This window comes from Molothrus ater, unplaced genomic scaffold (assembly GCF_012460135.2).
Source record: "Molothrus ater isolate BHLD 08-10-18 breed brown headed cowbird unplaced genomic scaffold, BPBGC_Mater_1.1 matUn_MA608, whole genome shotgun sequence".
NCBI lineage: Eukaryota > Metazoa > Chordata > Aves > Passeriformes > Icteridae > Molothrus > Molothrus ater.
The window spans coordinates 26,526-52,804 of NW_023416521.1; the positions used below are offsets into that span (position 1 = coordinate 26,526).

Genomic DNA, 26,279 nt, shown 5'->3' on the forward strand with positions numbered 1-26,279 from the left:
AATACCCCTGTGGACTGATGGAGATCCAGGTGTCTCCTCTCCCAGTTTGCTCCCTGAGCCGTGCTGGCCTCACCCCAATGCTGGTTTTGAATGGGGTGAGAGATGCTCCACTGGGGAAGTCCCAGGTAGCAGCTCCAAGGCTCTGTGAGGAAGGAGATCAGCAGAACACAGGGATGAAGGGGGTCAGGCTCCAGGGCCAGCTGAGATGTGTGAAGGCTGTGAATGTTAAAATGAATTTTTGCACCGAGGCACAAGGAAGAGTTTCACTCCTTGGCTCAGTGGAGAAGGTCTTGCCTCCCTCCAGAGGATCATGGCAAATCTAGTGCTGGATCAAGCTTATCTCGTGTGCTCTCTGCCCTTGCCTTGCAGGAGCAGGCCATAAATCCAGGTGTTCTGACTGTGCTGTGGCAGATGCTGTGGTACCATCATGAGCCCGGGTAAGGCTGTGTGTGCCCTGGTGGGAGCTGATGCCTCCCTTTCCAGCCCCAAGGACACAGAAGAGATGCCTGTGTTACCTGGGATGCTGCAAGAGTGGCTGCAACCCTGTGCTCTCTGCCTGACACACCCACTGACATGAGCTGCAGTTTCGTGGGAATCTTAATTAATTAAAAAAAAGCTCAAGTGCAGATCTGATCTCACACCCCATTACCTCACTGTTCACCAGGGAACAACACCAGAAGGGGTGTTCATTAAATTTGTGTTTGCCCTGCTCTGGTAAAGCAACTCCACAGCCTAGAGCAGTGCAGAGGTCAGCAGGGCACAGAAAAAAATATAGGTGAGTAAAGCCTTTCAAGGAAGGAGAAGGAAAATTAAAGCTTTGTTTGGGTGTCCCTGGCTTGGGTGACAGACAGCAAAAAATGAAAGCTGGGACTTTCTTTCTGGACAGAGTAAATGTGCTTTGGTGGTTTTAATTTGCTCAGGCTCCTTTGAAAGCGGCAGCCAAAAATCTGCTTCCTACAAATGCATTTGGTTTTGGCAAAGTGGAGAATTCTGCCGGTCACGGTGGCTGATTTGACACAGTCAGGAAAACTAAAGCATGAGAGAAAAGCCCCAGACTGAAGTGTTTGGCACAACAGAAGTATTTATGGAAGACACTCCATTTTCCTTGGAAGCTGGTGCAGTTGATGAGCTGCCCCCTCCCGAGGTCTGCTCCTGCTACAACTTTATGAGGGATAAACCATTATTTCCCTTCAAACAGCTGTTCTTACGTCTCTATTTGTGGGAGTTGGATGCTTTTTCAAAAAAGAATAATGTAGCTGAAAGCACTATTTCCCTCCACGTTTAAATAGGTAATTTGACCCCCAGTATGAAGAAGGTGGGAGTGAGAGGGGCCACACTTGGGTGGCTATGGGTCTACACTTCAGGTTAAATCAATTCTGGTTATTTGCAGAGAGACAGCACAGATCTGCCCAGGCTGTCAGTGACATCCCCAGTCGACACTCTTGGGACACAAACATACCACCTGCCCCAGAGTCACTGTGGATGTTTTGATTTTAGGCAATAAAATCAATTTTATTGCCTAAATAAAATAATAAAATATTAGAGATGAAATCTGAACATCATCCCTCAATGCTCAGAGGAAAAGCAGCAAGTCCAAACTGTTTATTTGGATTTGTTTAGGCAAAAAAAGAAAAAAAAAAAGTGATTTAAATTGGCAGAAACATTCCTTTTAAACAAGGAAAACCACCCAAGGGTGAATGATGGATAATTCCAATGAAATGAGACTGAAACTATTCAGTGCAGTAATTCTGAAGCTGGTGAATTTTGGTTACTTGCAAACTCTGCATTTTTGGCAAGTTCATCTATCCCCCCTCAGCTCCCTAGAGAATATAAAGCCCCTGCTTACACCTGCTTTGCCTCCAGCAGTTCAGCATTTTTCGCTTGTTACATTTTCACTTGATAACCACTTTCTGGACTGAGGGCTTGAGAACAGAATTGGGTGATCAGAGATTTTTTTCCTGGACACAGCTTGCATTTATCAAGTTTTCTGTCAAAGAACCATAAAGTTCATGGTGTGTGAACACACCATAAGTCCATATGAAATTTTTATTACTATCTATTATCAAAGTAAGACCAAAATGCTCTCCAAAAAGAAAACCCTGTAACTTGTAAATAAAGTTTACACTTCTCTGAAGATCAAAGAGGAAACAATATAGATAAAAATAATCTGCAAATTTGGCCTTCATTTTCTCCCAGCCAGCAGCGTCTGGCCAATATTTTGTCCTCTTCGAGCAAGTGCTATTAAAAAGAAAAAGAAAAATTCTTGCCTTATAAGAAGTGCTTAAACAGGAAATTCACCTTCAGATCATTTCCCAGTTGTTAAAAAATTAGCTTTAGCAGAGAAGGGAGAAGTGGAGTGGTGAAGTGCACGATCATGTCGCTTTCTCATGAACACCTTTAGGATGCTGACCCAAGAAGAGCAACTAGCTACCAGCTGAGGTCAAGGTGATGGTTGATTTGTAACTCTGATCCTAGCTACTAAAATTGGAAAGGAAAGGGGAATAAAAGCAAAAGAGGTCACAGTTCTGTAACACTGACAGTAACACACAGATGATGGGTGCTGTCAACATTATAAACTATATACAAGACGAAGCAGGACTCTTTCTTCCCCCAAAGAACATAACAACAGCAACAAAACAAAAGGTGAATAAAACACAGTTGGCACCTTATCGAGGGGATGAGGAGAGGGGGCTCCTCCTGAACGTTACAGGCTGAACTCATGGCGGTCCAGAGCACAGTTCATCTGTCTAAACACAGATCCTCTCCCCTTTCCTCGTTAAATATTTAGTGAAGACCAGGCCAGTAGCAATGTCTGACACAACCGTGGTGCTAACAAGGACGTTAATGAACGCCAAGTTTTCCCTGCAAGGGAGCACCTCACTCCAGGAACAGGTGGGGGTGCACGGGGATCCGAGGAGTGCCAGGTGTGGTGCCAGCCCCTGGTGCACCTTCTCAGGGGCAGTCAGTTGGGGAGGGTGTCCAGCCCCAGGGACGCCGCGTGCTGCTTCGCCCGGAGCCTCAGGTTCTCAATGCTGGTGGTTTTACTGTTCAGGCTTGGCAGGGAGCTGGAGGCCTGCAGGATGGGGGAGGACCAGACCTGCTGAGCGTGGGACAGCGACTGGTAATAGGACTGACAGTGCAGGGAGCTCAGCGGGGCCATGTTGACGTTCATGCCCAAGTAGGGCATGGCAGACGGCGTCCCCATTTCGAAGGAGGAGTAATGGACCAGGTTGTTGGTGGCTGCCATGTGCTGGCGGAACTGCTCCTGCAGGCGGAAGAGGCTCAGGGGCGAGGAGGAGTAGGAGTGAGTCTGAGCCAGGCCACTGCTGGACGAAGGCGTCACAGTCACGCTGAGAGGGGACTCTGCAGCAGGAGACAGAGGGGATGGGGGTTATTCCTGCAGGCTGGATAAGCTGGTGCTTATTCACACCCCAAAAAGGTTTGGGCAGCAGCACGGGCTTGTCTCTTGCAAATGAGAGAGGGTATGACAGCTCACGAGAGCTCAATGTGTGCCCTTCCTATACCTGGCACCTCAGAGTGTAGAAATGGAGCTGAGCTCTCTGCTGCTGGGCACTGCTCTCCCCAAGATCTAACTGGAGCAGTTCTTTGCTCTTTCAGCACTCCATCCCCAAGATCTAACCAGAGCAGTTCTTTGCTCTTTCAGCACTCCATCCCCAAGATCTAACTGGAGCAGTTCTTTGCTCTTTCAGTGCGGCATCAAAGTGTTCAGTTGACTAGCCACACTCCATGGAGGCACAATCAAATGAGATCCCCCAATACTATGAGCCCGAGGATTCATCTTCTGATTCACCATCAGAGAATTAACAAGGATTGTCTTAACAAACTCCTCACTAGACATTGCCCTACATGCCACCTACTATGTGGTAGCCTGCTTCCACTACATACTGTCAACAGGGGCAGTATTTGCAATCCTAGCAGGCTTTACCCACTGATACCCTCTATTCACTGGGTACACCCCCCACTCAACATGAGCTAAAAGCTCACTTTGGTGTGATGTTCATAGGTGTAAATGGACATCCTGCCCTCTCTGGGGCTGTTCTGTGCTGAGGATAACAGGACAAGCCTGGGCAGCCTATCCATGAGCACCAACTCCACAGGGAATATGGGACCATACCCAACCACCAGCATCCCCCTTGGAAAGGGGTCCTGACCACCAGCCTGCCAGGTCCCGACACCAACCTCCACCAAGAAGCTGCCCCTCACCTGCTTTTGGGCTCGCTCTCTTGCAGTTCAAAGCCTTGCTGTCCACACCAGGGCTCTTGTCCACTTTGGCCTCATCCAAGGTGCTCTTGAACTCCTCCTCCCTGTCGGTCTGGTCCTCAGGTGCCGACTCGCTGGCAGACTGCTCCGACAGGGTCAGGTTGAGGTCAGTGCCCACCTCGCTGGGGAGGCTCTGGACCTTCTCAGTGTCCGGGGTGGGAGCCTGGGTCTCCAGCACAGGGGGCTCCATCTTTCCCTCGCTGTGGCTCCCCTCACAGTCCTTCTGCTTCTGCAGCTGCTCTTTCTGCAGGCTGCGCTGCTTCTTCCGGAATTTGGCTCTCCGGTTCTTGAACCAGACCTTCCGTGCCACAAACAGCAAGGGAGAAAAAACAGTGAGAATCCTGCTCAGGGCCAAATTCAACATCACTCAGCCTCAGAGCTTCAGGGAACCCCAAATAATGAGTTGCTGCGAGCCCACTGTGCCCAAACGCCATTCCACTTTGCTGGACCTTAGAGCTTGACTGTTTTCAGTGAATCTACAAATAGCATTTCAAACAGACAAAAAAAATCCAGCCTCTATATTTTACAGCCTCCACTGCTTTTTTTGGGTTTTTTTTTAGTTTTTTTCCCCTAAATTGGTTAGGCTCCTCATCCAAAAAGAATGTCTTGCAGCTGTAATGTCTGATGACATTACACTGGCTTACAGTCTGTTAAGTTTCTAAAACCATTTGGTTATAAGTGTATCAAAACTACGATGGCAACACTCAAAGTAAGTCATTACAGGCATAAGCTGTTGTCTAGGAACTGCATAGGAAAGGAGGAGAGAATCTATTACTTTTTTAACCTAAATCAGTAGACATGTATTAGAAGAAATATATTAGCAAATCTTGTTTGTTGTTTGCTTGGTTAGATAAGGGGACAAACCATTTTTTAGATCAAAATGTCTTGATAGTTATATAAAAGAACTAATTTTTTCCATAACTTTTTCTCTTCACGGTTAAAAATATTTGCCTTTTAAAAGACAAGAACTGCTTCGCCAGCAGGTTATGAACTAGCACATTTCACAAATTGAAAATAAAAAGCAAACAAAACCAAAAAGCAAACCCAAACCTTGGCCTGAGATGTCACAAATATTGACACTGGTGGAAAAGAGCAGCTGGAATTACTTGGGTCTCTACTTTTTTGAGAAAGCCAGAAAAGCCTCACAATTAAATAAATAAATAAATAGACTTCTGTTGCTGTTTTTAAAATTTCCCTCAAAGAAATGTGAAAGAACAAATGAAAACCAGCATACACTTCAGACAATCCTAAATTTAAAAAATGTGCGCGTGGATTAGAAGTTTCTTAAGCAGATGTGTGACTTTGGATAATTTTATCCTCCCTGCCCCTGTCTTTCACAACTTTACTGCCCCAAAATCTTCGCTTCCACTGGAAGAATCCTGGAAGGTCAAGGGAGCTGTCAGCCCTCTGGGAGCCCGGCTGTGTTCTTTTAAACATCCCCGCTGGCAAACCCCCAGAGTATCAGTACCTGGACTCTGGCTTCAGGCAGGTTTGTGCACATGGCCAGCCGCTCTCTCATCACCACATCTGGGTAGTGAGTCTTCTGGAAGGTCTTCTCCAGGGCCTCCAGCTGCTGGGCCGTGAAGGCCGTGCGACTCCGCCTCTGTTTGCGGTGCTGGGATCCATAACGTGCCTCCAAAATGATGTCTTGAAATGTACAGCCGTTGGAAGACAAGGAAAGTGGCCAATTTAATTATTGGAATTTGTACGCTGACAGTTGAATAAAGCACTTGCTAACATCAGACAAAACTATGGAATGTTTTTTCCATTGCTTTGGAGCTAGTGAAACACATACGTATGGATTTTACTGGTTAGCTGAGGTGTCCAAAGAGATAAAATCATAGCAGAGGGGTTAAAGCTAGATGACCTTTGAGATCACTTCCAGCCCAAACCATTCTATGGTTCTAAAAGCCTGTTCTGGAGAGAGAACCTCTTTCTGTGACAGCTGTGAAAGCTGTTGAGACTCCAGTGCTGAATTTGGCTGAAATAACTCAACCTGCTCCAACATCAGAGGGGCAGGACATGCAGATGCCCAAACCCTACCATGGCATAAGCACCTTCCATTAAGAAACACAACTAAAAATGATGTGGGAATATTCACTCTTGTACTTCTTTAATGTCTTTGCGTAGCTCGCTGCAGTCTTCAAGTCATGATATTGGAGAGCTGTTCTGGGCTCCAGTTCAGAGAGCATTTAATCTCGTGTGCTTTTGTGCATTTTGCTCCAAAGCACATCCTTTACTGAGCATGGACACTCTCCAGCATCTGGGGTGGAAACAGCAGCCAAGGCCACGTCTAGCCCCACTGGGTGCAAGCCCAGCGCTCATGTGCTGAACTCTTCTCAGCAGAGCACCTACTCACAAGGTCTGACTTTGCAAACCAAGCTTGGAAAATTGAGGGCAGAGAAGAAATTCAGACTGGGGAAAATCTGAGGCCAACCGTAAAGGGCTTATTATTTTACCAGAGGGGTTATTATTGCACAACAGTTAGTGGGAGTACAAAGATCTTAAATCAATGAAAATAAGTTACTTGAAAATGAAAAAAACCCACCCTTTATTATGCAAGTTGGGACATGCTGTGCTACAGCCCTGGAATGAAACAGTCTGGCAAGAGGTTTGCTCTCATAGAGGAAATGCAGAAAGAGCAGTGTCTGGTATCATTTTTAATTCGGTTAAGAATGTGACTTCCAGTAGAAGGGAGGAATGAACACACAAGAAAACAACAGAGCAGGGAGCAAAGCTGGCACTATCAACACACGGAGCCCGATGAAGGCTCTGGCTGCTGTTTGTTTGTGCTTTTGTCACGAGCGTCGTGACACGAATCCAAACAACAAACAAAAACCTGCTGTCCCCCAGCACCACAGAGCCAGGCCCCAGACCCACTGGCTAACGAGCGTAGCAAATCAGCTTTGCACTGCTCAAACATTCCTCTTCCAAAACTTCCAGCTGTTCCATTCTAGGTCAGCACTCGCAGCGCCCTTCTGGGGGATTGACAAAGCTGCGTGGTTTTGGCAACCTGGCAGAGATGTGATCAGGCCAAAGGTCTTCAACAATATAGCGCTGGTTGCATACAAGAGAATTTTGTGTTTGAGGAATCAGAGCTCCTTGGGGAGTTCAAATGCTGGTGATAAAGCTGCCCCTGGGGAGGCAGAGGGACCATCCTTGTGCATCCAGGCACAGCTGACAGAGCAGCCAGGCAAGGAGAAGGGATATTCCAGCACAAGAAATGAAATTGAAGGAGCCTCAAAACATTTTAAAAAGCCAACATTTGTGTTTCAAGTACACAGAAACAGGAGAAAGGGCACTGGTTAAACACCCTACCTAAACACCCTACCTGCAGGCTGGAATATTCCCAAATTTCTAGAGTAGAGGTTAGACCTACCAGCTCCCCAGAGGCAGCAGCTCATGCATCAAGTTTGGCCACTCCAGCGAGAGGCAACCAGCAATTATCTTAATATTTTAACTATGTTTTCAGGCTTTGTGCAAGAAGGAGAATATAAATTGCAGGTGAGGCTTTGCAGTTACCACCAGAAACCTCTGTTTTCTGACTTAAGGTCATTTGCTTTTGTGCTGCTTTATTCTGACTGTCCCTGGAAGGCAAATGAGATCTATAACCTGCACTGAAAGATATTCAGAAGTAACAGAATGTGAGGCAACTGCAAAGGAAACAGCTCGTAGGTATATAATGCCTACACTGCCAATGATAAGCAGACAAGGGGACTGTGGGATTTAATCTGGAAATTCTTCCACGTGGGTTATTAATTTTAAAGATAAGAGGTCAGGAAACCAATTGAATCTTCCGGTCAAGAATATGAGAATAGGTTTTTAATTCTTTTTTTTATCTTCCTCTGCTTTAGCCCAGTTAGGGCCAAAGACATTAAGTCCTCCATGCTCTACTGTAAAAGATAGAGAGCACAAACATCTTTCAAGAGATTCTTGCAGTTAAAAAAGGGCCACCTTGAGACCCAGGGTCTGCAAGATACATTGCAGAGCTCAGAGCCATCTGCTCCCATCTAAAACCTGCATAGTGGAAAGGGGCAGGGAACAAGGGGAGGATGACCAGGACAAGGACAGTGGTCTTCCCATCACTCTGCAGCCCAGCACCAGAGCGGGGAGAAGAGTCCAGGTCTCTTTGATTCCAGTCTGGTCGTTTATTGGTGAGGACAGTGACTCCTGCTCTGCCCTGTGCTACCCCAAAGATCCCACAGGCCACTTAGAACCATGCTAAGAAGGTCACAAATAGCAGCTGGGTAAAGGAACATTGCTGGCACAAAGATCTGACAGGCAGCTGTGGCTCACTGATCCGAAGAGTCCAAGACCTTTATCATCATGCCTTTGTGGACTGCCCACCTGGGAGGACCTTCCTGAAACTTCTGCATCCTTATTTTGGTTTAAGCCGTTATTTATGAAATTTAGCCCACCAAAGCTGTCTGGACAGGTAATTTTTCCCACCTACTCTATACTGGAAGGAATCCCTCTACAATTTTTTTTTTTTTAAACTTTAATAACAGACAACTAGAAAGCTATCTTAGAACAGATACACATTTTCAGACAGTCAGGGGAGATAATTCCAATCTTTGTGATCACGTTCACTCTGCCCTTATTTACGAACCACAAAGGGAAATTCTTTGCTGTTTTCTGTTCACTTGTTAAAAGACATTTCAGTGTCTTTTTAAACCTCTCTTTTCAATCCCATATAGTGGAGCCACGTCCCATCTCCCCTGAGCTTCCCAGCTGCCAGAGTCCAGTCTGAATCAAGGTGCCAGCACACACTGGAGGGCAGGTGTCACCTGAGAGCCTGGCCACAGGGACAGCACTGAGGAGCACACCATGCCCCTTGGCTCTCTCACACTCCAGAAGGGTTCCCCTCAATGTGAGAAACAAGGATTCTTTTTTTGTGCTGGGTTTTTTGGTTTCTTTGTGCGCGCGGCTTTTTTCGTTGTTGTTTTTTGGGGTTTTTTTTGTTTGGTTTTTTTTTGGTTTTTTTTTGGGGTGGAGTTTTTAGAGCCAGGCAAGGGCAGTTGCCATGGGTTGTTCTTACCAGCCAGTCTCTCAGCCAGGGTGAGGGCGTGCACGGAGGGCCGGTAGTCGGGGGCGTGCTGGGCCTGCTGGGCTGCCTGCTGGTGCAGGTTGTACATGGCGCTCAGCGAGTTCATGGCGTGCAGCGAGTAGCCGTTCACTCCATAGTGCTGCATCCTGACATCAACCTGAAAAACAACACCCAGGGGAGTCAGGGGCTTAGGGACCTGCTGCTCCAGCTGCCTGGTGGCTCAGCAGAGCTTTGGAAATGCGGAGACCAGAACTGAAGTGCTGCGCGCAAGGCTCGTGGCTGACATCTCAGCTCCAGCAGGTTCTGGGACAGGAATGGAAATATCTTCTGTACACCTGAAGCACCATCAACACAAGTCCAGCTTCCAAACTTGAAGCCCAGAATCTGACTGTATCTCACTCATGCTGATCAAAATATGGGAAATTCATTTTTTTGTATACCACAGTACAGTTTATCATATTACAGTGACTTTTAATGCATTGTCTAGCTCTATCCCAGGGCTAGCTGGGATTTTGCCCCTATCACTGCCTACAGTGGACTATTTGTAACCCCAGTGCTGGAATGTCAAATAATGTTTCTCATCTGAACTCACTCATTTATAATTTGTTTCCATTCATTATTTATTTTCCTAACAGGTCTTCTTAAGAAAACACAAAGGATACGGGGAGAGGGGGTGGGAGAAGGGCATGTGGTGAAAAAGAAGACAAATCTGCACCATAATAGCACCAAAAATGTTATGGCTAAAGAGGGAATAAGTTTTGCAATAAATACTGACACTTCATAGCTCAATAGCAAGGAAATTATTTCAGAAAACTAATGGCTTTTTTTTTCTAGTGTGGGGTCTGCGTGAGACTTCAAGCTCTTTTTCCTTACAGACCATCTGTAAAACTGAGCTAATATTGATCTCAAAAGCCAAGCAATGCTTCATTCATCCCTGTTGTAAATGACTGAGGGCCTCCAGGATGTCGTTTCTGCAGTTTGTAAGACATCAGAAAGGAAGTTGTGAAACATTAGCCACAAAATAAATTTTTTAAACCACCGTTTACATCAGCAAGTCACCATCTGGAAAGTCAGTGCAATGAACAAACGCTCAGGGAAAGAGGGGCAGCCGGACTAACTTAAGGAAAGCAGACATCTTTTCAGGCAGCCTCTTAGAAAACAATTTAAACACTGCAGGGAGGTGATGATTTCAGGAGAAATGCCCTTGGTTTTAGGAGGAATGCGATGCATTGAACAGTGAAAATTTGGAAGAGCAATTATCGGCTGTATTTTCTGTACTGGGAAAAGACCTTTGTATTTGTCTGTAAGTTATTTATACCATGGAGAGACAGACTCATGGTGAAGAGGCAGAGATGGAAATGAGTTGGTGCCACTGCCCCTCCTGCTCTGAACTCCTGTTCATTCCACCTTGATGTAAGAAGTACAAATATGAAGTGACCTTGTGTAACAGCCAGAGACCAAGTAGGAGTTCCTTTAAAAGCAGCTGAATTTGGTACAACAGGTTCTGGGGCATCTCATGGCTTCACCCTCACAAACATCTCTGCACTGTGGTGCCCAGGAACAGGGGAAGGAAACATGCAGCTCAGTTTGGTCAAACACTCTGCCAGCCCAAGGATGACCCCCACGAATGTGAGTTCTGGTTCTGGGATTGTCTTCTCAAAGAAGCTGCAGAAATTATAAACCTGTAATTTTGGAATTTAGCACTCTGCTTCACTCCTGTTCCCCCAAGCCCCTCGTGCTCTGCCACTGCATCATTTCAGCACTGAGTGCCAGTGGAGGGTGGTAGGTCCAGGTATGGTGACATCACAAAGATCTGACACACACCCCTGATGCCAGCTTCTTCTGCTTTGTGCATGCCTGTTCACCCACTCTGGACTGGCTCCCCATTCTTCTAAGATAAAATGTGAAAATGGACATTTTCCAAAGCTCACAAGGATGCCATAGCTCTGCTCTAATGGAGCTTAGGGAAGATTTAAGCAATGATGAAATTGTTTGCTGGTTCTCTGATCAAGGTGATGGACTTCACACACCAACAGATTTTTGGCATTCTTATCCATTTTCCTCACAACGGGGTTCACAGCGAAATTACAGCTGTGATGTTGCTTTCTGGGACTGCAAAGCTTTGCTGCTGGTGGCACATGTTAAGGGACATGTACCACTGACATGGCCACAGAGGACATCTCCCATCTGCTGGGAAAGACTGACCTGTGGTGCAGCCTCACCCCGTCCTTGGTGTGGTTCATTTCCCAAGAGCATCATGCCACCCAACACAGTTGTTCACTGCTCTGCTGTCACAGACAAGGGCAGGACTGGCTTTTCTGGACAACACAGGCAGCAAAACAGAGATCTGCAACTTCATTCTGCCTCCTCCCCTCTCACCACCTCACTTGTGAACCAGCTGGCTGGCTGCACCAGCTTTGGCCAGCGGGGTAGAGGTCTCAAAGCTTATTAAGTTCCTGTGTGTCTCGTGAAAACCATCTGAGGACACAGAACCTATTAACTGCCCTGGGCTGCTGCCAGACCTCTGTCCCTAATAGAGGCTGGAGAATCCACACCGGGGCTCAGCCTTGCCAGGAGATACGTGGGAGGCCAAGTGTCTTTGACTCCCAACTCACAGAAATGCCTGTTTTTTTTTCCTAATCCCCCTTGCATGTCATGGGCTGTGCAGCAAGCTGGCACATTAAAGGAAAAAGGAAGAGGGAGAGGAGGGGAATTTTCCCATACCATACAGTCTTCCAAGGACACTGCCAGTGGTGGTGTGTCTGGAGCCCAGTGTTTCCACTGAAACACTTGCTCCAGGAATATTTTGGTGGTTTTGATTGTTAAAAGATGATTTTATGTGTACATTTTTGGGTGGCCTAGAAGAAAGTGTACTTAAAAAAAAAAAAAAAGAAAAAAGAGAAGGACCTTGTAGGTGTGGACTCAGGATGGGAGTCAATGCCCATCACAGCTTTGGTGATAACTGCCTGCTAAGCTGCAGTGCAGACAACAGGCAGAACTTCTACTCACTTGTGCAGCAAATGTATCATCCCAGATTCTGTGTAAAAAATGAGGGAATTTACTGAGCGAGACAGTTCAGCCGGGTAAGCAAAGTTAACTGAGACCACAAATAGCTCCTGTTTAACTGGCAGCTCCCAGCTCACTCCAACCCCAATAAATTAAATATTTAAAAGACATCATGCAGCAATTTTTTTTAATGGAGAAAGCCATTCATCAAGCCACTGCTGTGTTTCACAAGCTGTCGAATAGTGCTTACACTGGTTAAAATAATCTTTATATTTCATTAAGCAACCAAATAAGCTGATCCCTTCCCACTGGCTGTATAGATGGTTTTAATTTTCAAAATCTGCAAATGCATCTTTTATGTCTCTGCATGGCTGGAGGGCCTCAGGAACAGCCACAGCCAGGAGCAGGATGAGAGCAAAGTTTGAACTCCTGCTTTCTTGAAGGGCATGAGCTTGAGCAGCTGTGGATAAGCTGGGAGGGTTACAGGGTCCATCCTGAAAGACAGGGGATTCCTCATCCTGATTTTGTGCATCAGAGATCAATGAAGAGTTAGGAGCAGTGAAGAAAGGAGGTAGAAGCTGAGGAAAGGTGCAGGAAAACAAGAGGTGAGAGAAAAAAGCCCCTGGCGGGGGCCTGTGGGCTGATGCTGCAGCGTTTGCTCAGCACAGGGGGTGGAGGCTGTGGGCAGTGCCTGGGCTGGCACCTCCTGGGCTGGTGGTCTCTCCCTGCACGGCCCCTCAGGGCAGCAGCAGAGACTCTCCCACCCCCAGCATCCCAATCCAGCCCTCTCCCAGCTCCCCACATTGCTCAGCACTGGCTGTGAGCTCTCCTCACATGCCCTGCACCAGACCCTGCTGGGGCTCCACTCCTGTCTGTACAATCCTGGCATTATTGCTACCCCAGGCTCAAAATCCCTCCTATGGATTGCACCTCTCACTTGTGTTTTCACTATGGAAGGCTCATGGATGCTGTGCCTACTTTTCTTCCCAAGCCTGCAGACTTCTCAGACCTCAGGAGCCGTGTCCTGCCAGGATCCAGCCTCACAGACAGCACGTGGGATTTCCCCTAGCTGTAGCTGCTGCTGTCTATGAGAAACCCAGCTTTCTCCATTCCTGCATTGCTTTGAGGCCAGGATTCTGCCCATCCCAGACTAATTCAGGGACCCCACCACTCTGTATTCAGCTGCTGCTGTTCAGTCTGATGCCAAACAATCTGCACGTTTACCAGCCAGAAGGAGGAACCCTGTTATCCCAGGGCAGAGCTGCACTGCTCCAGCCAGCCTGGCTCCCATCCATCCCTTCCATCACTGGCCTTGAAAACCTCAGGTTCCCCTGAAGCCACGCAGCACAAGAGTGCTGCAATTTATGGTGCACCACGTAACAGCGTGGCATACAGGGGAGATCTGACCCTGGGTTTTAATATTCTCAGCTTTGTACAAGGCTTTAAGTTTCCCTATTTAGCTGGCAACTAATTTTGTATAATTCTGCATGTAATTCTGTCCTGAGAGAAGATGTGAAGAGAGATCCATGCATTTCCTCATCAGCTGAAAACCCCGTTCCTAGTGGCTTCTGTATATGTGGAATTCAGGCATATCTGAGAACAATCTAATGAAGTATTGAAATTTTCTGAAAAATACCTGGCTAGAAAACATCCATATTTCTCCTTCTATCAGGAAAAAAACCCCAAAACCCAACAAATCATAAAACCAGAATCACAAACAAGACATTTGCCCTTCTCAAGCAAACTCTGCCAGGTGAAATGAGGCTGGATGTAGGACATGCAGCTTTGCAGGGGCTTTGGACCATTGTCTCTTTTCCCTCTAAAAAGTGAGTCATCCCAAATCCAAAGAAATACTGAGACTAAATTCATTGATGTACACGAGACACTCTGGTGCCATCATAAAGAACAGGGTAATAAAATCCATGAGCTAGAAATACTGAATAATTCCTAGAGATTGCAAGAAGAGGATGCCAGTCTGCTTTTGACTGGTGGGCACCATGGGGTGTTTTTTTATCACTTCATCAAAGCTGTCCCCCAAATGGGAGGGTTGGTGATGGGAGAGAAGGTATATGAGGCTTTCTTTAAATGTGGGAAATAAGCTGTACCAAAAAAAAAAAAAAAAAAAAAAGAGAGAGAGAGAGAAAAAAGAGTCAAATCTGGACTTTGGGAAGTCACTTTCAGAAGGGAATTTCAACAGTACAATTCACTGCTTATGGAGAGATTCACCACCAATGCATTTAAAGTTTGGAAGAACGTGGCACAGCCTCGGGTCTGTGCCCTGATGCAAGGCACAGCTTGAGCACAAGGAAAAGATCAGTTTAAAAAAAATCAAGCCATGAAACAGAAGTCTGGTGCACTTGATTGGTGTTCAGGGTTCTGTAGGTGACAGAAAAAAATAGGAATAGCCCCATGTCAGGTAAAAGGAAAGTTATGGTCCTCAGCTTGAACACCTTCAAAGGTGCTACAAATCACTGCTGGTGTTTATGCAAAGCACAGGAACCCACTGCTCATTACTAACAGGGAAAAACAGCCAATGGTTTGTGCTGCAACATCCTTTCCCCCTTATTACCACTGGCAAAAAACATCACTGAAAATAGAATCACAGCAGAATATTCCCCCTCACCTCCCCCAGAGCTGTTCTGGGTTATGATTTTATGCTTTAATTCCTTATTCAGAAACACTTCAAATCAGAAAGATAAATAACAAATCTTTGACTCTGTGTAACTCACATTCTAGGAAAACAGGCTCATTCTATAGACAGACACTGGGTTTATATGTATTTGGTACTAAATGAATTACATACCTGGGGGCTTATGAATAAATGATCTTAGCAAGAGGTTTTCTTCAATCTTTTTTTTTTATATCCCTAAATCTTTTAGAAATATAAAGGCCCAAAATAATGTAAGATAATAACCAACACGTTATAAATGAGTTTTGTTCCTCATGTGAGATCACTGAATATCTAAGGAAACAATTTCACCTTTATAGTGGATGAAATATTGATAATTTGAAATACTGTAACACATCACAGTTCCTCATCCAAATGTCCAAGTCTGAGAGCAGCAAGCACTATAAAAACAGGCTTCCAAAAGACTTTCCTTGTTACTGAAATAAGGAACTGAGAACAGCTCCCCAAAAAAACCCCGCAGGACTCTGCACTTCTAATCTTCCTGAAATATTTTTACCCCTGTGAATATTCCTGGGTTGAAATAAAGTTAATTTCTAAGTGCAGAGAGAAGTGCTAATTAAGCAGGATCTAGTTAAATCTATGTGACAATGCACCGAAAGCCAAACCTGACCAATTACACCAATTCCTGCAGCTCACACTCAGCTATTCCCAGTGACCTTGCTATAAATAAAGAGATATTTTTTCTTAAAACCAGGAGGATTGCTAGCAGCTGAAATCTGGAAATACTTCCAGTTAGGGACAGCGGCACCAGTTTTGGGTAGACCTTGTCAAATAAGTGACTCTGAGGCTGTGCTGATGATGAGCACAGCAGCTGTGTTTGTAACGCTCATCTATTTGCAGTGGAAACATAACAGGATGCATGAGGGCTTGTAATTTTTGTAAAATAAACCTCAGAGCATCCTGCTGAGACAAAAAAGTTTTGTTGCAGATCCCTAGAAATTCTCACACCAGGTTGTGAGCAGCTGAGGTAACAGGGCTTGGCTGACAGGGGCAACTCACATGATTTGCTGTGATTTTTATTTAAGGCTTTTGTGAAATCATAGTTTTTCACCCAAAAGATAACGGAATCGAGTGACTGATTGGACACTTCCTGGCAAAAGACCTTCCAATGCCTCTGTTTGCAGAGGCATTCCTCAGGGGGCAGGCTTTCCAGGTACAAAATAAAGAAAATAAAATAAAGACACCCCTAAAGGCTCTGCTTTTGAGCAGGGGTAAGTTTCAGGGCTTGGAGCCCAGCTTGCAGTGTAGAGCCAGGAGTGGCACCACCAAACATCACCGCGGTGCAAAACCCTTTTCTTGTCGTAATTCGCATGAGACAAGCAGTGCTGACGGATCAAACCAGCACAAACCTCCCTTCTCCCCTTCAGAGCAGCACTCAAACCTCAGTGGAAGCTCTTGGAAATTACACTGAAGTGGAGCGTTTTCCTGGAAAAAGAAAAGCTCTTGATATCAAGATCACTTTGACTCTCGTTTCTCATCTCATTCTGCTTCCAGATCAGCAACAACAACAAGAAATCATGCATTTAAGATTTGCTGTCATTAACAGCAGAATGGAAACTGAGCCCTGCATCCCAGCTCAGCCCAGGCTGCTGCTGCAGCTGCACATCCGTGGATATGGAACGCGGTCGCATCCCGCTGCAGCCAGGCTCGCGCGCTCCTGCGCTGCCCACTGCTCTCCCCTCTCCAGACCTTACAGCATCTCTGCCTCTGGACTGCCCTGAGTTCAGAACTTGGAGTAACCCTGAAGCACCCTGCAATCAAACTGCTGAATTCACAAACTGCTTCAAGGGTTTATCTTTGGTGTTTTTATGAAAGGATAAACAACAAAGTACCTGCTCAGTCCTTCGCCTCGTTTCTGTGGAAAAGGCTTCCTTGAGAAGCATCATTTTGTTTTCCCCTAACACTGGCAAAGGGAATTTTCCAAAGCAAACTCTGCCCTTTCCCAGGTCTGCTGGAAGCATGAGGGTGGCTCCCTGCTTGCTCTCTGCCCCCAAAACAGCTTTTGCCTGAAGCATATTTGATTGCAGATTGTTCCCATGTGCAAACGGACTGTGTTGGAAGGCAGCCTCTTGGGATTTCTGGTTCAGGAATCTCCCATCCCTGGAAGACGGAACAATATCCTGGAGGATTTTACCCATGACAGTCTCATTAAGAAGACAAGGATCTACAGTTCTTTGTCAAAATATGTTTTTAAGCCTGTGACCCTTCCTGTGTCTATCCTGAGCACCACAACCACGACAACGCTGATCTGACAATCTAACCCTGAGCCCTAACAAGGGAGATCAAACCCTGCAAGAAATGCACAGATAAGCTTTGTAAAGATTTCCTGAGGCAGTTTAAGACATTCCCAGCTCCTCTCCTGCTGCTCCCAGGTGCTGCCAGCTCAGCAGCCAGGCTGGCAGGAGGGAATGCAGGCTTGCCCTGGGTAATGCCTCAGCCCAGATGCTGGGCTCCATGGGCAGGCACTGGGATGAGGCACACAGGGAGGGTGATTTCTCCCCCCACCACCACTACTCATCAAGTAGAAAGCAAAAAGTTGAAGCTGTAAGTTCTAGGTGTTAAACTGAGGGAGTTTGGTACCCACAGGAGGAGGGGAGCAGTGTGTCTGTGAAATGCAGAGGTCTCTGCCACATTGCTGGAGTTTAACCCTTCTGGCACAAAAGGACTTTCCTAGGGGCTCTTTTAGCTGATCAGATGGAAGGTCGTGAGGTTATGATGCCAAGTGCAATCCTGCTTGAAGGTGATTTTGAGAGATAGAAAGAGCAAGCAAACTTGAGAGCAACAGAAGCTGAGAGCTGAACTCAGGATGTTTCTGCAAGTTCAGCTGGACCCTGCCTCTGCAGATGATTCTTGCCGCACTCCGAACAACAGTCACAAAACACAGGACGGCAACTGCTCCTGCTCAGACTTAAATCAGCTATAAGGCAAAATGACAGACAATCCTACTTTGGCCTAAAAGGGGGAAAAAAGAAAAATCCTGAAAGGCAGCTCCACAAGCCATGCAATTGTGGGGGACTTCTAATACCTTAAAAGAATAAATCAGAAATTTAAAGTTTTTCTTCTCTGCAAGTGGTAACACAAATGTTCCTCCTACCACTAAAAAAAAGATGCTTGAGCTCAGTGGCTTTTACAAGGAGGGGCTGGGGTGGGGGAAAGACTTGTGCCACCTTAAAACAGGGCCACAAAACGGACTTAGTGGCAGCAGTGCCAGGGGCTGGGGAGCACCACGGGCGCATGGAAGGTTTCCTTTCCCGTAAGCCTTTGGATCCCTACACCGAATTCAGCGCGGCTGCCAAGGCAAGCAATGTACTTTGGCCACCAGCAGGTGATCTGTGCTCTAAAGAGCTGTATGCTATAAAGCAGGCAGAGCTGCTGAACGTCTGCTGGGTTTTGTGGGGAGTCTGAAGTCCCTCAGCAGAGGCACGTTCACCCACCTCGGGATAACACACGCCAAGAGCTCCCAGAGCTGCTCCCTGCGCCCGCAGCTTGGCACGGCTGGAAACACCAGATTCCCACAGCTCCCTCGGGAAGAACATTTCCTCCCTGGCGAGATCCATCATCCCCCAGTGCAACTGTGACTCTTTCTTTGGAAGATCCTAGCGGAGTTCCCAAGCATCACACCCACGCTTTCAGTTTTACAGCAGCATCTCTCACATCAGTATTTGCTCTGGCCATACAGAGGCTGCTGCTGGTCCTAAGAGAGCTGTGCCAGCCACCCACAACTCCTGGTGTAAATATCCATTTCCCTCTCTTCGGAGAACTGCTGCTCCATCCTGCTCCCAGCCCTCCCTCAGAGACTCTCCTCCCATGAGCTGTAATTCCATGAGTACTGCTTTACGAAACAGAAGAAGTATGATCCAAAAGCTAATGAAGTTAAAAGGAAAAAAAAAATCAATTTCAGTAACTCTTAGAGTGAAATAAACTGACAGGAAAAGACACAGGGTTTGGCTAACCCCAGTACACTATGAATTAATTCTTGACTATTTGGCTACATTTCCAAATTCTCCACCAGCAGGTTTTGATGGAAATTCCTCCAAAGTAGATTAGTTTATTAGTAGCTGTATAGGATTGGAAAATTTGGGATTTATTGAACCCCTGTTCTTCAGCATTTTTCCTATTCCTATGTTTTTCCAAATGAAGCAAGGCAGCTATATTCTAAATATTCTGTTCAGACACAAGCTCTGGAAACCAGCACTCAACCTTTTGAAAGGGTTTAAGCCCAGCTGACATTTGTCAGTGCCTCAGTAGGAGCATTTTCAACTTGACAAGCTGAATTTTGAGAGGCCCCTGAAAAACCACTGGAATCTTGGAAAACGTGGACTAGTTCTAGCTGAACACTTTACCCATCGTGTAACCAGTAAAACCAGTAGGGATGTATATCAGAAGAGCTGGTCCAGGACCTTCTCTGCAGCAGCTTTGTTTCGTCAGGGCTGGTTGTGAAAATGAGAGAGGAGAAAGAAACTCTTCGCTCCGGCTTCTTTTCATCCGATTTCCCTCCTTCTCAGCAAAATACTCTTTTAAAGGATAAAGACACCGGGAACCAAACCCACTGCAGTCGCTCCCTCTACAACTACATTGTGCAAAACTTGCCTGGCAAGCCTGCCCTTCTGTGATTTGTGGGAAGCTCCTCTGACTCTGTTTCTTTGGTGCAGGAAGCGACACTGGCACTAAGGAGCAGCAACATCTGCACCAGCTCTATGAAACAGAGCTGTGCCTTCTGATTCGGCAGAAAGATCACTTCTCATGTGTGTGAGCATGAGGAGAATCTCCCATTTAGACACCAAGATCTCTTTAAATTAGCAGGAAAAGCTGGAAAGTTGATCTAAACCATCTTTCTGTGTACTGGCAGTACTATTTTGGGTGTATTTTTGCACTATGTTGGCACAATTTAATAGAACCTCTCATCAGTTGCGGGGTAACTCGGGGTTGAAGCCACTCTTACCCTTTCAGGAATTTTGTGCCCATTGCAGTTCTTAGTTAGAATGGAAAAACTGAACCTAGAAACACAACCCAAAAGCCAAAGGGTTGTAGGTCCAAGTCTCTCTGGCTGGGGCAAACAAGGAAGTGGGATTGACTTGCACCAATTTACTCATGGGTGAAAAGCGAACATGGAAGGGATAAGCTAAACAGTCAGCAAGCCAGTTCTGAGATGCACTCAGGAGAAACACAGTGCAGTGAGAAACTGCAGATTTACCCTCTGCCTGCCACTGCGCGGGGGTGTGGGCAGGGGAGGGTGGAAAAACCTCCCATCCTCAGGGTGAGTCCCATCCTGCTCTCTCTGGGACAGGCAGGGCAGAGGAAAAGCCTGATCTGCACCAGAGCCTTTGCCCTTCATCGAGAGCACGACCCACGTCCTGTAGGTGGATGAGGTTCCCAGCAGGGTCAGTTGTCCACGGCTTGGAAACTCAGGGAGGAGAGGAAAAAAAGCAGCAGAAATTGCTTGAAAAGCTGGGGAAGGTGGATGCTGAAGGTACCCGGGCAGGCTGGGAAGTGGCCAGCGGCTCCCCCAGCCTGAGGAGGGTCTCACCCCACCCAGCTACGAGCAGATTTCGCTTCTCTTTTGCTTTGTGTTCCGTGCAGAGGTGAGGGAGGGAGAGGGTAAATAAACCCCAAACCCTCCAGCCCTGCCTTGGGGGAAGCGGGAGGCTACTTCAGACAAAACTGTTATCCATTAACATCCAATTATCACTTGGTCCAAGCCATTAATTATAAATCAGCCTCCTAATTGGGATAATTAGCTCTCTGCTACTTAATGTAGTATGACTGATGCGTTTGGAAAGAAGGTAATCAGTCCATTTGTTTAGCGTTAGGCGAACAAATCCAACTCTCATGGTTTAATTTCAGCCGAAGCCTTCCCAGCGCCTTCCCCCCTCGGCCCACCATCAGCATTCAGAGCCCATCGCAGCTCCCTTAATTGTTTGGGAATCGCGGCAGGGATGGGCACACGCATCTCCGCGGGGCTTTCGGGACAGCAGCCCCCGGCCCAGGGATGCGGCCGGACTCGCCCCTCCCTCGAGGGGAATTGCTGGGATTTTGGGGAGGGGGTTAATTAGAGGGGACGGGTTTGAACCTGAGCGCGACCCCACAGTTGGGATCGTTCCCGAGGAGCGAGGGGCTCCTCTCATCCCCCCGTCACCCCGGCCGGGCCTCGCCTCTAGAAACCATTTCAGGGAGAGCGGAAAAACTTTCCTCTTTATTTCTTCCCCCCCCCCCCCCCCTCCTTTTCCCCACTTCCCCTGGATGTCTCATTAATGCCGGCTGCTCGGCGAGCCGCCGATAGCTGCGGGACATGATTAGATATTTATTACTGTCATTTACATGGAAAACTTGAGCTAACCAAGTGGAACTGGAGGGGGCCGCCGGAGGGATGAGGCGGAGCGGGGACATTTCTTTTCCCCGGCGGAGGCGGAATGCGGGACACAGGGGGAGCGCGGCCGGCTGGAGCAGAGGGTGCGGGGATAACCCCGCAAAGCCCCCAGCCAGGGCGGGGGTGTTGGGCCGAGCCCTCCCCGGGTCTGCGGCTGCGGTACCACCTCGCTCCGGCCGCGTTTCGTTTCCAAAGGCAGCGGGCAGCGCTCGTTGCGGGAATCCCACCGGGAAACAGGGGATGCTGCTCCCTCCCTCCTTTCTGCTGACGGCCTCGCCGAGGTGACCCTCGGGGCCACCAAGGACCTGTCCCGAGATGCGCTGATCCCTTTTTCCCCCAAGGCGCCGGAGGTCGCAGCCTGGAAATAGATGGAAAGCGCAGCCGGGAAAAGCCACGGACCGCGGGGACCGGACGGCTCCGTATGGGGCTCTTCTTGTCCCTCCTCTCCCCAAATAAAGGGACAGGCACGGCGAGTGTCGCAGTCAAACCCCACTTCCATGGGAGGAGAAACTGCCCCGAGGGCCTTGCTTTGGGCTGCAGCAGCCCTTGTGTCCGGCTTTCGGGTGGTCACCCTCGCCCTCTCCTTGTCCCCTGCCAGGGGAACGGGTCCTGGGTGCCCCGGGCAGCCAGCACCGAGTAGGGACACGGACTTTTTTCCGCTCAAGTGCTGGCCGCGGCGGAGCACAACCCACCCCCCTTCCCTATCTGTTATCCCATGGCCCGAGGGGCGACTCAGGCGGAGATGTATGAGATCTCTTGCGGTAAAAATATGCATGCGGATCCCCATTTGGTTAGCCCTATAATGGAGGTGTAAATAGGTTTCGACTGCGAAGCCCTTAATTTATCAAGAAGGGCTGACAGCGCAGGTCCGGGATTTATACACCCCTTAAAGAGGGGGAGCGTGCAGGGGGGCCGCAAACACCGGCCTGCCAGCTCCTTACGGGGGCTCCCCGTCCGTTCTGCCGTCTAACCTCGCAGCGGGGTGATGTGGGGGCGCGGTTTGTCCTAGAGAGGCTTCTCAGCGCTGCCGGCATCTTGCCCTCCCTTGCGGTCCCTTCCGCACTCAACTTCCAGCCGCACCAGAAAGAAAAACCAATCCCGGAGCCACCCCGAGCGGGGCCATCGCCATCGTCCCCGGCTCCCGGCCCTGCTCGGAGCTCTTTCTGCCCTCGGCAGCTCTCCCCAGGCTGCGCAGTTTACTAAAACATCATTATGTAAACAGGGGGAAAGTTGCGCTCTCCTCCGGCGGAGCCCGGCTCACGGAGGGATGCGCGTCCCCCGCCGTTCCCCGAGCCGGGTTACAGCCCTCGCACCCCGCCAGCTGCCCAAACCCGCACCGGAGCGGGCTGGCACTCAATAGGAGTCAATAGGAACGAGGCTCCGAGCTCGTGGGGGTTTGAATTATTTTTCTTTCGCTGTAGTTTGGTCTTTTTTTTTTTTTTTTCAAACGTGGTATACTTCAAATAAACAAGAAAAAATAAAAAAAAAAAAGGAAAAAGAAAAAAGAAACAAAGAGGGACAGGAGGACAGAGAGCCCGGGCCGGGTTTCTCCTCTCCGGTGCGCGCATCCCTGCCAGCGGTGCCTCCGCCGGCCGCGCATTCCCCCGCGGACAGATTCCCCCTCCTCGCAAGCAATCCCCAAAGTCCTCTTCTCTCCCCGTCGGCATCCCCGGCCCGCCCGGCCCCGCGCTGCCCGGGGGGGTTCTTACCTGGGGCGGTGGGGCAGCCTCCCGGCCCGCCGTGGGAGCGGGGACACGCGTGGGAGCGCGGCGCTGCGCCCCGGCCCGCCCTACTCCATCCGCCCGCGCTGCCTGCGCGCTGCCTGCGCGCCCGGCGGAGCTGCCATCTACCGGGAGGCAGCATTGGAGAAGGATTTTTAAAAGGAGCTTCATAGCGACCCGGGAGCTACCCAGCAAGATTTTCAATGGTCCTCCACCCTGTCAATCAAAACGGGGCTGCTGGTACACCCCCCACCCCCCCAACACTTCTTACTAGTCATTTACTCCAAGCCGAGGTGTAAACGCCTAATTAAATCCCTGGAAGCGGACGGGAAGCCGGTGGAGGGAGGAGGGCTGGAGCCAGGGCCGGGGGGGTGATGGGGTCCGCCAGGCACGGGGAAGGGAAGCCAAGCCGTGCCTCTCCCCGCGCCCCCGCTCAGCACCGCGCTGCATCAGACCCTGAAGTTCCCCTCTCCCCCGACGGCCCCTGGCTGGTGATGCTGGTGGGGGATAATCTCCCAACTTTAATTACAGAGAGACCGCGGCTTCCCACCCTCCTCCCGGCCGCCTCGCTGTCCCAGCTTTGTCCCAGCTGCACCCCTCCAGTACTCTTTAAAATGTTGGGGGAACGGACACGGTCACAACACGGAGAAATAAAATGGGAGCGGTGGAAGGAGCTCAGAGGAGCGTTGGGCGAGGGATTCGCCGCCCGCCCCGTCGGGAAAGCTCAGCCGGGAGCGCACGGGCGGCCCTGCCGGGCCAGGGGAGCCGGGCAAGGCAGAGGGAGGGACAGCAGGCACGGGGGGACCCTGCGGAGCTCCGACGGGCAAGGAACGAGCGCTTAACGCATCTCCCCGCTCATGATTTTTATTTTGTACTTTTCCCCTGAAATAATTTTTTTCTTTCCTTCGGTATGTAAAAAGTGGAAAACCAGCTTTTCCTTTCCTTGCATTTCCTTTTCTTTCCCTTTTTACTCTCTCTGCGGGATTTTCGCAGGTACCTTCCCGTCCAGCGGCCGGGCTGGTTATCTGGCAGAGCTCACTAACTGGAGCGGTGGTTATGTTTGCTTTTCAGCTTTGCCATGCCTTCGCAGCAGAAAGAGCAGTTTAAAGCCTTTAGAGAGATTGCTAATAGATGCCAGTTCCTTGCCTTTAGATTCTCTCCCAGCCCAGGAGGATTTAGGATGGGATTGGGAGACGAGACGCCATTTCAGGCTCCAAAACACCCTGTTTTAAAATGACTGCGGGTAAGAGGATTAAAACAATAATACCCTTCTCTTCTTGAAGGTTTTTTTTTCCCTCTCTCCCTCCTATAGAAAAGATTTCTTCTCCCAGAGCAAAACCGTTTAGACAGGAATTAAGGGAACAAGAAAGAATAAGAGGGGGGGAGAGGACCTTTTAATTTGAGCTTGATATTTTGTACAAATTCTGACCAAAAAAAAAAAAAAAAAAAAAAAAAAAAGAAGGGATCGGTCTGGCTCGGGACACCAGAAGGTTCCAAGTGCCACTTTCTTGTATTTATTTTTATTGCATATATTTATTCTTTTTTTTTTTTTTTTTAAAGCAGAGGTTATGGGGTACCAAGTGATCGTCTCGGGAAAGAGAGGGAGGCGGTGAACCTATTGAAATCTATTCCAACCTATTCGTGCCCTCGCTCCGCCGTCCCGCTCGCCCCCAGGAGCGAGGAGAGCCCCTCGCCCCGTGCTTCCCCCGCACCCTCGAAACCAACCACCCGCTCTTGGCCCCGAAACCGATTGGGCGAAACTCGGCGCACTGATCGCGATCTCTTTTCGGGTGCGTTTTTCGGGGACCCGACCCCGGGCTGGCCTGGGCATCACCCCGCATCACAAACAACGCAGAGCGTCCCTTCGTGCTTTTTTTGAGGTGTCTCTGCAGAGGACACCACCAGTGCCACCGTCCCCCGAGTGTGGCACCGGCACCTTCCCTCCTGCGCTAATCACAACGACTTGGAGCGGGGCACGGCGGGCAGCCGGCTGGCGACGCTTCCCGAAATTCAGCGGCCGCCCTGGCAGCCCCTCCTCGCCCCTCACAGCCCGGTCGGGAGCAGCCCCGCGGACCTGGGGCACAAACACCAACGCCGGGGGACAAAAATGTGCCCCAGAGCCGGCGGGGCTGCGGCGCTGCGAGCGGCGGGGAAGGGGCTCCCGTGAGCCCGTCCGGGCTGGGGCAGCGCCTCTGCCCAGTTCTTTCTGAATTGTCGCTCGCAGCCAGAATTCCCAACCCCTGCGACCGCGATGTCACCATTGTCTCGACTCCCCGCTCGCTGAGAGCACGGGAGATTTTGTAATGACTTCGACGAAAAAGGCTGTTTTAATTCCTCCCTTCCCCTCGAAGAAATAATAAAGAATTTCCCTCTGTCTTCAGAATATCTTCCCGAGCTCTCCGGCGACGGGATTCCTGCCGTTTAACCAGCCCCCATAAATAAATAATTGCGTTTAATTCGGCGTTTATTCGCAGAAACGAGTAACCAGCGCATTTAGCGCAGCTCGGAAAAGTGACCCCAGTTTGTCTGCGGGACCGATTTATCACATCTCCCCCCGCCCCGAGGTATCGATGGGGCAAAGCATCGGGGAATCGGCACCACTCGTGTCCAGATTACAGGCGTTTCTTCTCCAAAACGCGGGGAAGCGAGGGAGGGATGCGGAATGCGCAGGAGGAGGGAAAGCAGCCCCGGGGGGATCCCCCCAGGAGCCCCCCGCTCCTCCCAGGAGCATCCCCATCCACCCCGGGGCTCCTCAAACTTGTGTCTGGCACCGGCTCCGACACAAAACCTCAGCTCGGCTGGGCGAGAAATGGTTCTTTTCACCCCTACCATAATAATAATAATAATAATAATAATAATAATAATAATAATAATAATAATAATAATAATAATAATAATAATAATAGTAACGAACGGAGGAGACGAGGGTAGATACCGGGCAAATTTTTCTCTGTGAGTTTTGCCTCACAGAACAAATTGAAATATGGAAATAAATAAATCTGTCACCCAGACTTGATCCTGCACTTCGAGACGGGGTGGGAGGAATTTATTAGTTCGCCATGTAGCAAGGAAATTTTAAGTTTCCATGATATTAACGGTAATATTTTTGGCCAACTGTCTGGGACTTTACACGTACCAAAAAATCTCCTTCAAAGACAATTTTTAATG

The 26,279-nt window shown here is 48.7% G+C and overlaps 1 protein-coding gene across 1 annotated transcript; it reads right to left on the reverse strand.

The window, feature by feature from the left end:
- Nucleotides 1-2,962: 2,962 nt before the first annotated feature.
- Nucleotides 2,963-23,253, reverse strand: LOC118700296 (diencephalon/mesencephalon homeobox protein 1). Its single transcript, XM_036404685.2, is given in 6 exon segments — nucleotides 2,963-3,363; nucleotides 4,225-4,579; nucleotides 5,750-5,928; nucleotides 9,320-9,485; nucleotides 23,100-23,154; nucleotides 23,156-23,253. Coding segments are annotated over 6 exon segments (1,254 nt in total).
- Nucleotides 23,254-26,279: the final 3,026 nt, after the last annotated feature.